Below are 11,697 nucleotides of genomic sequence, written 5' to 3'. Positions count from 1 at the left end.
CTGTTAAATCAACATTTACCTTCGTTGTTAACACATATCGACATCCAATGACATTTCGATCAGGTGGTTTCTTTACTATTTTCCATGTATCATTCTTCACTAAACTTCTTAACTCTGATAAAATTGCTTCTTCCCATTTGACTTTTTCATCACTTCCCAAAGCTTCCTTCAAAGTTGTCTCAATAGCTCCAGCAAAATCATCACAGTCACCATATTCTTCTTCCTGTGACTCACTGTCACTATTCTCTGTTTCTCTAACTTCAACCATATTAAAGATTTTTCGGGGGCGCCCAACGTGTCCTCTCTCAATCCTAGGTCTTCCAGGGCCTCTTTTCAAAGTGATATTCCAGTCAAATGTCTCATTTCTATCAGTAGTACTAGTAACTTCCGTATCTTCTGTGTTTAGTTCGTTTCTGAACGGTACATCTTGAGATCGATCTATTGGAACTTGAATATTCGAAGGTTGATCACTAAAGTGTGAACTACATTGTCTGTTGGACAATTCAAACTCGATAGTCTTCCTTTTATCAACACTATCTTGTTCACATTGCAGCTCAATAGATGGTTCTTTCAAAACTTCACTTTCAGTTTTCTTATCTTCCTGAAACTTGACGTCTCTTGACACCACTATTTTTCTTTTCTCGGATATCCACACCCTATAGCCACCAGATTCAGCCGGGTAGCCCACAAAAATGCCGGGAGAACTTCGTGCTGCGAACTTATCCTTTCCTGGCTCCTTTTCCAAAACATGAACTTTCGCACCGAATGTTCTGAAATAACCAATATTTACAGGTTTATTAAACAATTTTTCATATGGAATTTCTCCATTCAAGCTGCTAGTCGGACATCTGTTACGCAAATAACACGCGGTTGCAATAGCTTCCGCCCAAAAACTTGCTGGTAGACCAGAGGATAATAACATACATCTTGCCTTCTCCAGTAAGGTGCGATTCATCCGTTCTGCAATTCCATTACTCTGCGGTGAATACGGCGTAGTCAACCTCCTTTTTATTCCATTTTCTTGTAAAAATTTCGAAAAATCACTATTCACAAATTCCTTGCCATTATCGGAATGGAAATATTTTATTTGTTTACCTGTCAAATTTTCGATCTGACATTTAAATATTTTAAACTTTGACAAGACGTCACTTTTATTTTTCAACATAAAAACTTCACACCAACGAGTACAATCATCAATAAATGTAACAAAATATTTGTTTCCCGCATTTGATTGAACTCTCATTGGGCCTACCACATCAGAATAAATTATTTTTAACTTTTCGTCACATGGCTGACTGGACTTCACAAAAGGCAACGCAACCATCTTTCCCTTAGCACACACATCACAATCGCGCAATTCAGTATCAGACTTGGTGGCGTCTATACCCGATTTCTTCAGTACTTTCATAAGATCCCTAGCATTCAAATGTCCCATACGCTCATGCCATCTACACAAATCCACATCCTTATCTGATACTACAGATGCCGAAGCATCCTGCTCTCTCAGGTAATACAAATTACCTCTACGATCAGCAGTCAACTTAACTTCACCATCCTTAGTTGCATATGCTACATCACGTTTAAAAGTGACTATACAACCTCGATCAGTAAGTTTAGAAATCGAAATTAAGTTACTACGTAGATCAGGAACTAACAACGTATCTTCAAATTGGATTTTTCGCGTAATATCATCGTTACATGCTAATATCTTGACAGTACCCTTACCTTGCACGGTTGTCAAAGAATCAGTGGCTAATTTCAATTGTTGGTTACTTGGCAATATTTTATCAAACCTGCTTGCGTTGTTACACATGTGCGAGCTGCAACCGCTATCAAACAACCATTCCTGATGAAGACGCTTGGAATCAATAGCTAAACAGTTATCTGAAACATGATACACAGTTAAAGCTTCATGTTCTACAGTCGAACACGACTCAACGCAACTAGATTCTGAAGGTTTCTGTTCTGAAGCCTGAGAAGACTTCTTTTTCTTGCAATCGGATGCCTTATGTCCAAAGTTATGACATTTGAAACATTTATACTTAAATTTTGTTTCAGGTCCAGTCCCATTCTTCTTCTGATGTTTATTTATATACATAGCTCCTTCTATCCTCTCAACTTGGGTATTGCCTCTCGAACTGTATTCTTCGATAATTTTCACCCTAAGTTGTTCAGGCTTTGGCAGCTCGTCTCTACTTTCAATGGCGCATCTGAAGTTCTCATAGCTTGCTGGTAAACTATACAGCAACATAATCGCTAAAAGATCATCATGGATCACGATGTCCATTTCTTCTAACTTATCGACAGCTTCAAAAAATAAATCAAGATGTTCGCATACGTTCTGATCCTCACTCATCTTGTGTAGCATGAGCCTTTTCATCAGGGTCGCTTTTTTCGCAGGTCCACGTGATACGAACAGACTCTCTAATTTCAGCCAAACCTCTCGTGCAGTCTTCAATCTTTTCACATGATGAACAACACTCGGATCCAATGACAAAATCAACTCCGATCTTGCCTTTCTGTCAGCAAAATCCCATGCTGTTGATAATGTCTCATCCGTGGGTTTTGACTTTTCTCCACTTACATATTCCCAAAAATCATTTCTGATCAATAGGGCTTCTACTTGCACTTTCCAACTATCATAGTTGTCTTTTCTCAATAACTCAATACGTACATTCGACATTCTGTTCACGTCACTTTATACGAAATTATTTTCACGACAAACTATTTTAAAATGTTACTTTGCTCTGGGGCTCTGGGCCCATAACCCTTGTTAGGGATATATTAAGTCCGCTACAGAGCAATAAACACAGTGGTTGGTAGTAACATAATAAATATATTGGTATCAAAGCACACGTAGAATATTTACAATAGAGAGTTCGGCACAGCCATTACACAGCTAAAGACAACATCACATTTGAATATAAATGACAGTTCTATCATAGCGGTTCCAGCTAGCCAGCTCTACGTTATACAGCATGAAGGTGCTCATCAACAGTTTTCATTGATTTTCGTCTGGCACAGTAGTGCGAAAAATACTATCATGAATCGAGTTCCGCGCGGGACGGCCCGTAAGTTCGTTACGAGGGGGTCTCCGCTTCTTGTCTCGGCTGCGGTCACGAGCTGGGTCCGACTTTACGACCAGCTCGATGGAATCGATGACTTTAATTAAGTGCTCTCCGCAGCACTGTAGAATCTAACAGCTTATTTTAATAATGCTCTATCAATAAGGTATCATAAAATAAATATTTTTTTTTAAATATTTCATGTTGGGTAGACTGCCTCGTCAGACTTCGTGAGATGATCATACGAGTTGTGATCTATGCAGGAGCAGAAGTGGATGGAATAAGCGAGCTATAGAATTTATTTGTAGGAATTTGAAAACACATACCTACATAGTATATTCCATTCCATTTGTAATGAAGCAAAGCGTTTGGTGCGAATAGTCCCGCGCGGCCGCGCGACGTGGTCGCACTAATCTACTGCCAATCCATTTGCGAGTGATTAATATCATTTGTGCGCGACTGTCCGCCAAAGCTCGCTATTTTCTATTCAACAGTTTATTTGCTAAAAGAATGTAATGTATTTAGTTTTAGCGCTCTTTCACATTTCACAAAAAGGCAACTTTTGCACGGAGAGAATATTGAAATGACTACTCACATCAACAAATGCATCTATATTTTATTTCGTAATTAATGGATAACTTCGCAACTTCAGTCAAAGTAGGATTTACTTATGACCACGTCTAGCGTGCGCATTTTCAGAGCTTGTCGCAGAACTCAAGACAGGGCTAAGGACTGGTTTACACGTGTGTCTACTATTTAGGATAATATGCTACATAATACGTATTGACCAAGTTTTATTATGACTGTGGTCAGGCTAGACAGGATTGAAGAGCGACGTAACCAAAGTACTGAGTTAGGTAGGTACCTATAGTAATTTACTGCTGATACCTATTCAAGATTGAAAGACTTGGCTTTAGGCAAAAACCCTGTTGTCGTGAAAAATAAAATACTAAGCCAGAATTGAAGTATTTTCCATTAAGCAGATGAGATGGAGTTCTATGAATTACGAACAAACAAATAGATACTTACCTACGGTTGTGTAAAACTGAAACAGCGTTGAGGGTTAATTAATTTAATATCTGAATTTCTGAAAATGTTTTTTTAATAATGAAGGCAGATTTCCATTATAAACTATTGATTCTGGTAATAAGTACCTATTAAATTTAAAGTTTAATTATAATTCCGACGAGTTTTCAGAATTTTATAACAATAATAATAAGTTGATTTGGAATATAAAATCTCTAATGTATCATCATTAGAGATTTTATATTTATTTTATAATAAAAATACTAAAGATGGACTGAAGCCTATTTAACTCAAGTGAAGCCGCGGACCAAGGCCAGTTTCAAGTAAATTGATCTGAGAGCCAACAGAGACAGAGAAACAGGAAATAAACTGTCGCTTATCTCTTCCAGGAAATTACATTGAACATCCGCGTTAGTGAGATATTCTTATTATTTTCCATCTTTTAAGAGCCCAGCCCGAGCCCAGGGGTGCCGGCGTAATACTTGCAATATTCATTACAACCTCCCTCGATAAATGGACTAAGTATCCAAATCAAAAACATTTTTCAATTTGAACGATAATTGTGAAAAACTGTTTTTCTTAACTTCTTTTAAACTTTGTTTCGTTCTTCTAATCTTTGACCTTGAATAACTGACGACGTCGACACTTTATGTGACTGTTAACTTAACACAACTTTCATAACGCCAAAATGAAGGTAGGTACATGCCAAAATTCTGCTTATTTATCTTACATTCCAAAGTTGATCCCTAATTTGATTGGACTATGTAATAATATTATGCTCTACCACTCATCCGAAACTACAGAGTTGTCACTTATTTTATCATTTAGATTTTACATGGGTGTAACATTTCAGTGTAAAACCAGCAGCCCTGAGCGACACAACGTAGCGCTGCCCCCAGCGATTGTTCTCGAACAAAACTGAAGACATTTTAATAACTGCGCCGATGTTTGTCCTCGGCAACGCTGGCAACAAGTGCGCATCGTCGCGCAACACCAAACACAACCTCTAGCACGAAAATCTTTCGACTTCGAATCGTTTGAGTATTCAAATTATTCAAAATCGAATCACCATCAAAATATTTACTTAGTATGAAAACATAAACAGCGCTTTGCGAACGTGACGTGAAGTGAACTTAGTATGAGAAATGGTAGCACGAAACTAATTTTGACAATCGAGATCGTCACATTATCGATGAATTCGAAGGCTGAGTATCATATTTTGTCGAATACAAAACAATTCGAAGACGAAAGTTATTCTTGCTAGAGGTACCGATCTACGCTTGGCCAAGTTTAACGTGCTCAGTTACGAACTCTACGCGATAGGGCAGATTCCTGGAACCAATTTTCCATTCGCAGCGCAACAGACGTTTATTAAGTTCATAACCAATTTTTCCGAGAAAAGTGCCGGAGCTGCAGCGAATATTAGATGGGTAATAATTTTCCTGTCCGACTTATTAAGTTTATTACCCTTGCGCTCTTCTTTGTTTTGCGAATTACCTCGAATACCTAATTATACTCGAAATGAACTGAAACGTTCATTTTCGCTTACTAACTGATACTCTAACGAAGATTTCAATTTAATAATTAACTATTAACCTTGTTGTGCTACCTAGTAGATCGACAAACTATAACTGTACCTACAACTCCCCATGTAATTAATGGAAACTAATAATTTGCAACATGTTATTTTAAATGGCTGCTACAACTTTTATGGGCTCTACCACACTTTTATGAATAATTCTTCCAACATACTACATTTTTCAATACCAATAATATAAAATCTCACTTTAAACATCATGGAAATAAATTCGTGCACGCTAAAATACCAATGTAGTGGCTGTGTAAAACAAATAATAAAACGCAGGCTATTCTCATGTCGTAAACCGATAGAGCCAGTATGTCGACAGTTTTAACATATTCCCTCCGCCACTACACACTACTTTAAGCGTGACGTCATATAACACCCGCCGGGATGAAACTGACGTCATTCTCGCACCAACACATGGAAAGTTAAACTGTTCACAGTCCGGCGACATCTCATGGTGTGATCGCATCGATGTTGGCCGCGGTGACGCCCCAAGTGATGCTACATGGCGACGTTGACAGAGTCCACGGGATGATGCTAATGATCGTCAGCCTGCTTGTCGCTCAGGGAAACTTCGGGCGCGGTGGTATGTAGACCACTTTCTTTGTCCTTAAGTATTATTGTAGATCACTTTTGAGATGTGATATTAGGTACATGCATCATACTAACTTGAGATTTGCACTGGCTAAATCTGTTAGAACTGCTTTTAAAAAGGAAAATATATTTTTTAATTCATAAAACATTATCCAACTTGATCTTCAGTTAACTCACTAACAAAAATATAGTACGTTTATAATAATATGACAAACTAATTTACTTCAGTACTTAAGTAAATTAAGGAACTGAAAATTCAGTGCCCGTAATTTGAAAAAGAATTCCCCGGAGCCAAAGGCAAAGTAGGTAATTAAATAAAACAAACAAGTCCCACTATGTTTATTTAAAAGCAAAGAATTAGCTTTGCCTGTAGTCATGGCTAATTTCTCCTTCTCATTAGGAAGCGGGACGAACAGAGATATTTTTCCACGAGTCGCCGCGACCCGCATTTATATTCAGGCGCGACCCGGCGCGACCCATTACTATGTACGCTAATGTACCACTTTGTAATGCCACCAAAGTGTTTTGTCTATTCGAGGGATCGTATTTGAGTACTTAACACTGAGTGTAAGCCTACAATCGATTAACAGAACGAGGGGAAGGTCTATAAATTAGATTGTCTAAATGGAATTAGTATTAGGAACATACATAGCGTGAATATTTATTACAACTTAAGGTAACGTTTGCAATCAAATATTTATTTACCTAATTGATAGATTAAACCTTGAAAGCGTGTAGGTACTGACGTAATATTATAATAATTTATTTTACTTTTCCGAAGTAACCAACCGATTTCATTCCACAGTAAAGCCCGTGCCAAACAAGACAATAAAACTAGTTGAAAAAATCCGTCGTCAGCTCATGGAGGACAACTACGACTATCTTCCTAGTGAGGAGGACCTGTTCCCTCCCGCCCACCACTACGACCACGACGTGCCAAACGATCCTCTGTACGTGGACAATGACACCCTGGCCGGCTCTGCGGAGCGGCAGGCCAGGCCACACCTCTTCAAACCCAGGGCGAAAGAATCCAAAGAAGAATCCAAGAAGTTCGACCACGTCGTGTCCAAGAACGACCTGCTGTACTACATGGATGATGACCGTCTTCGGGAGGCGGCGCTGAACACCTTGGAAGACGTCTCGGGAGACCTCAAAGCTTCTAATGATACTGGTCCAAAGACGAAGTACAAAGTTTTAAAGGTAAGAAAGAAAGTAACAACAAATCGGGAAAATTGGTTTTACGTGCTTTTTGGAGAGTGCTTTAATTTTGAACTTTGGGTTCCACTTGACCTGGCTGTTTTAGCTTCTCCCATTAAGGACAAACTACAAAAAAATAATACTACTAATATGTAGGTACCATGTTAAAATCGCTTATTCAGACAACTTGCTCACTGGCCAACGTCTCTATCAAAGGTTACTCAACAGAAAAGCCTATCAATAAGCAATATTCTCTAAAGATTAAAGTTAATAACATTAATTGTACTGCATTTATGTAATTTTATCTAATGGCTTTAGGTATGGAAGAAAGTTATACTCTTAATTCCTGTTCATAAATACCTCAGAATACAGAACAAACCAGAAGGAGTGTTCGATAACATTTCTACGCGGCAACTTGTGTCCAAAATACTTCCCCTCCCGCGCCCCTCTACCCCCTTTAGTGTTACTAGCGCCGTGTGACACCCCCATTTTTGGGGTAAAATTATGTAATTTTTTAAAGAGATGTTAAACAAGTAAAAAATAAGTAAGTGAAATAAGTACACACGGCCACAGTGTTAACTATCCATTTCCGTTTTTGCTCTCGCTCTTATCAAATGGTGATTCTTTGCGATAGAACGAGACGACATGACTGGCCATAGGCATAGATAGTACCTACCTACCTATGAATTTAATTTTTACTCCGAAGTAACTAAGTTTAGTGTAGATGATTATTTATTTCTATTAAATAGTGTAATATACTATATGTAGGTATAATATGTTATTTAAAAGTCAATTACAAAAGTCGAATATAAATTTTAGAATGCCAAATAAAACAAAAAAGAAACTTAAGGTTCTTTATTATGTAAACATATCGACAACAAAACATTTGTTTACGGCGCAGTAGTGCTTTTAGTTTAACTTTTCTTGGAGTCAAAAACAGAATCCAAATCAAAAACATCACCAATACTTGAATTTGATTGCGAGGCAACTCTGGCTGTGTATCCTGAAAGAAAATCAGAGTAAGTATGTAAGCAATAATTAATTACTTAAAATTATTATTAAATATACAAATATTGCTGCTGCTGATCTGTTGATACCAATGCCTTACTTTTGAATAAATGGGAAAGTATGAAATTCACGATAGTAATTTATTATCTCCTCATTATTAGGGAGTAATATTATAAATTAATTCAATATATTAAAATCAAATCAAAATCAAAAATATTTATTCAGTTTAGACCACAAGTGGCACTTATAATTTAATTAATCAGGTTGTCATGTCATGGATGAAATAATAATTACACTAAAAACTAATTAAAACAAAAAGGATGGGGAACATATTCCATTATTCTGAGGTAACGCTAACAAAATTAACGCGTGAATTTTTTATAGACAAATGTAATTCAATATAAAAAAGTAGGGTAAAATATTCCGTTGACCTGTGGCAACACTTACAAAATACAACCGTGATTTTTTTTGAAAATTATTATTTAATTAAAATGAATTGGAAATGTGCTACTTACGGATAAAACATGATCCCATGCACTTTCTTCGTAATTCCAGTAGAATTCTTACATGTTGGAACGGCACAAGACGGCATAATTTAATTATAAAGTGTCAATCTGACGGATATGTAAACAATGCGCGCGCCGGCCATTGACTAATTGCTCTAAAGTCAAATTAGTGCGATTTGGAGTAATTTATATGAATACACATTTACGCCCGTTGACGGTTTCTGGTTTGTTCCGTATTCTGAGATAAATACGTTACTTTCTTGACCTTAAAGTGTAATAGGTAATGCCTTAACAACTTGAGATAGCGAAGACCTGCATTTTTAATCATATTTGAATCAGTTAAATTAATTTTATGACCTAAACTTCTGCAGGTAAAGAGCCTGCACCCGAACCGTCGCAGCCTGTCCCAGGGGCGCTTCATCCAGGAGGAGAGTCCCGCGGGCGTGGCGCTCATCAGCCTGGACGGCCGCCCCTTCCCCGACTTCCATCTGCCGCGCTCGCGTCGCCAGTACATGCCGGCTCGCGACTCGGCCGATATCAGCGAAGACTCGGGGGAGAATAACACGCTGTTTGGGTTCAGATAGGCGTAGGGAATACATTATTTATTACTAATATGACCCTTATTTACACCCACAACAAGTTGTCTTGCGGAGTAATTACTTGTCAGAGTTCCACTTGCTGCAACTCGCGCTGCAACTCCTGTGTAACCAGGACCTACAGCTTGACCGCCAATAAAAACTCAACCGGTGAAGGTCAAATTTATCCCGAGGGAAAGTTAAACTATTAGTAAACATTATATCAACCAATAACGACAGGGATTCTGTTCAATTGTTGTGTGGTTCTGGCTGAGTCGAATTAGGACCACTTTACTCCCCAGCTCATTTGACCATCATAGATGTTACCAAAATATCAAAGATTTTCAATTTAAAATGATTTACAATACGTAGATACTTAGCTATTGAAGAGCCTATATCTATCTGTACCCCTCTACATATATACGTTTAACATCCTCTTCCGCAAGTCATCGTTCCAGATTAAAACTTTATAAGTTGTAAGTTGGTACAAAAACCCATAAAACAACATCATTGTTGTTGCTTTCTTTTGATGTAATATTTAGTTCATAAACCGCATTGTCACATGAGCTCGCTGTATAGTTATTCGAGTTTCAGCAAATAACAACGTTATAAAGTTCTCAGAAGCGACATTTGTGTTATTGCGAAACTTCGACGGCGCGACGCGTTTATCGGCAGTTTATGGCAACTACATTATGCCGGCCTTATACGGCAACTTGTGATTGCGCCGCGCACAAAGGATGCGACTCGACGTTATTTTATTCGTCCTGACGCGCTCCGGGCTTCTCGGCGATACCATCGGCACCACCGATACCCCGAAGACTGGTAATTTCATGTTTCATTCACAACTTTGCAGACCTGCCGACGTGATTGAGTCTTTATCAGACATCCATTCAAAAGGCTGAAGTTAAATGTTTATGTCAACTGAAATCAACGTGAAATTCATTGTAAAGTAACGTAGATATTATAATTGAAAGTTTGTTGAAACGAACTTTTATTACGTTTCAGATTTCGTGGATATTTTAAAACAGGATTTGCGCAGGAACAATGACGACTACATTGAATCCACAACTGTCTCCGTGGACTTGCCCAACCCGTACCTGCTCAAAACTACTGCAAGCTTCAACAGTACTGAGATCAGGCACAACCAGACACTCCCCAAAGAAGGGAAGTTCTCCTACAGGCGAGGACCTTCGAATACAAACTTGATCATCGACACCAAAAATGATGTCACACCTCAACGAAGATTGTTCGATTCTCTTGAGAGCAAGAGTATAGAATCGACTCCAAATAAATCAGAAACTAGTACTTTCAGATTTATAACGCGGAATGCCACTGTTAAGAGAACGGTCAGAACCACAACAAGAGCACTCCCCAGGAGTACGACGCTGAAAATTGTGACGAACGTACTAAAGTTTAATCGCTCCGGTCTCAAAGTGGTGGCGAATTTTCGAAGTTCCGACAAAAAGGAAGATGTTAAAGAAAATGCAAAGATAAATAAGATCAAGAACTTCATTGAGAGGAATAAGCAGCTGTTCAACGAGTTCATGAACAAGAAGAGGATGGAGGCGCGGCCGGCCGGGGCGCCGCGGGTGCCGGTGCCGATGCCGCGGGAGCCGGGAGCGCCACGGGAGGGGGCACCCCCGGAGGCTGACAGTGAGGTACTATGATGTAGGAGAATGTAATAACCCGACCGTGCTTTTATTTCGTAATATTTGCTGAAATTCCTAATGTCCTAAGATATACGCAGATCCACCAGACTTGATAGGACTGGTGTGGTTTCACAATAATTTCAATAAAATAAAAGACGGTAAACTTCTACCTATGCAAATCTCTACTAACGTTATCGATGTTATCTTGCTCTGAAAAATGTCTTTCGCCATAAGGTCTAGTAGCGCATAACCGAGTCAGTGCCTGAGGTAGGGGAGCGTTACAGGAAGGGGGATACCTATATGATGACATGTGACAGAGGATACAAGTCTGAAGCATATATGAAGTCTCACTGGTGTGTGACGTCACAAAAACACCTCCCATACCTCAGGCAGTGACTCAGTTAAGCGCTATAAAGCATACCGGGCCGTTGCAGCTGAGCGGCGAGGACTCTTTCGGAGGCGGGCTGCGGATGCGCGCGCGCTACGACCGCG

General features: G+C 38.9%; 1 protein-coding gene and 1 long non-coding RNA gene across 2 annotated transcripts; one reads left to right on the top strand and one right to left on the bottom strand.

Moving 5' to 3' along the window:
* Nucleotides 1-630: 630 nt before the first annotated feature.
* Nucleotides 631-2,972, bottom strand: LOC135084689 (uncharacterized). Its single transcript, XR_010259927.1, has 2 exons — nt 925-2,972; nt 631-770 (listed from the first exon to the last, which is right to left on the bottom strand). It is a non-coding gene; the product is annotated as an uncharacterized LOC135084689 (long non-coding RNA).
* Nucleotides 2,973-5,904: 2,932 nt separating this feature from the next.
* LOC135084632 (uncharacterized) lies at nt 5,905-9,598 on the top strand. Its single transcript, XM_063979399.1, has 3 exons — nt 5,905-6,262; nt 7,076-7,470; nt 9,353-9,598. Exons 1-3 carry the CDS (start codon nt 6,148-6,150, stop codon nt 9,563-9,565), a joined length of 723 nt encoding a protein of 240 aa, XP_063835469.1. The 5' UTR covers nt 5,905-6,147; the 3' UTR covers nt 9,566-9,598.
* Nucleotides 9,599-11,697: the final 2,099 nt, after the last annotated feature.

Source organism: Ostrinia nubilalis, chromosome 26 (assembly GCF_963855985.1).
Source record: "Ostrinia nubilalis chromosome 26, ilOstNubi1.1, whole genome shotgun sequence".
Classification (NCBI taxonomy): Eukaryota; Metazoa; Arthropoda; class Insecta; order Lepidoptera; family Crambidae; genus Ostrinia; species Ostrinia nubilalis.
This window is presented reverse-complemented; position numbering and strand designations above follow the sequence as displayed.

Coding starts and splice junctions, on each gene's coding strand:
- LOC135084632 (XM_063979399.1), top strand. CDS start 6,148: ATGTTGGCCGCGGTGACGCCCCAAGTGATGCTACATGGCGACGTTGAC. Junction 6,263..7,075: donor GGGAAACTTCGGGCGCGGTG/GTATGTAGACCA, acceptor TTCATTCCACAG/TAAAGCCCGTGCCAAACAAG. Junction 7,471..9,352: donor CGAAGTACAAAGTTTTAAAG/GTAAGAAAGAAA, acceptor AAACTTCTGCAG/GTAAAGAGCCTGCACCCGAA.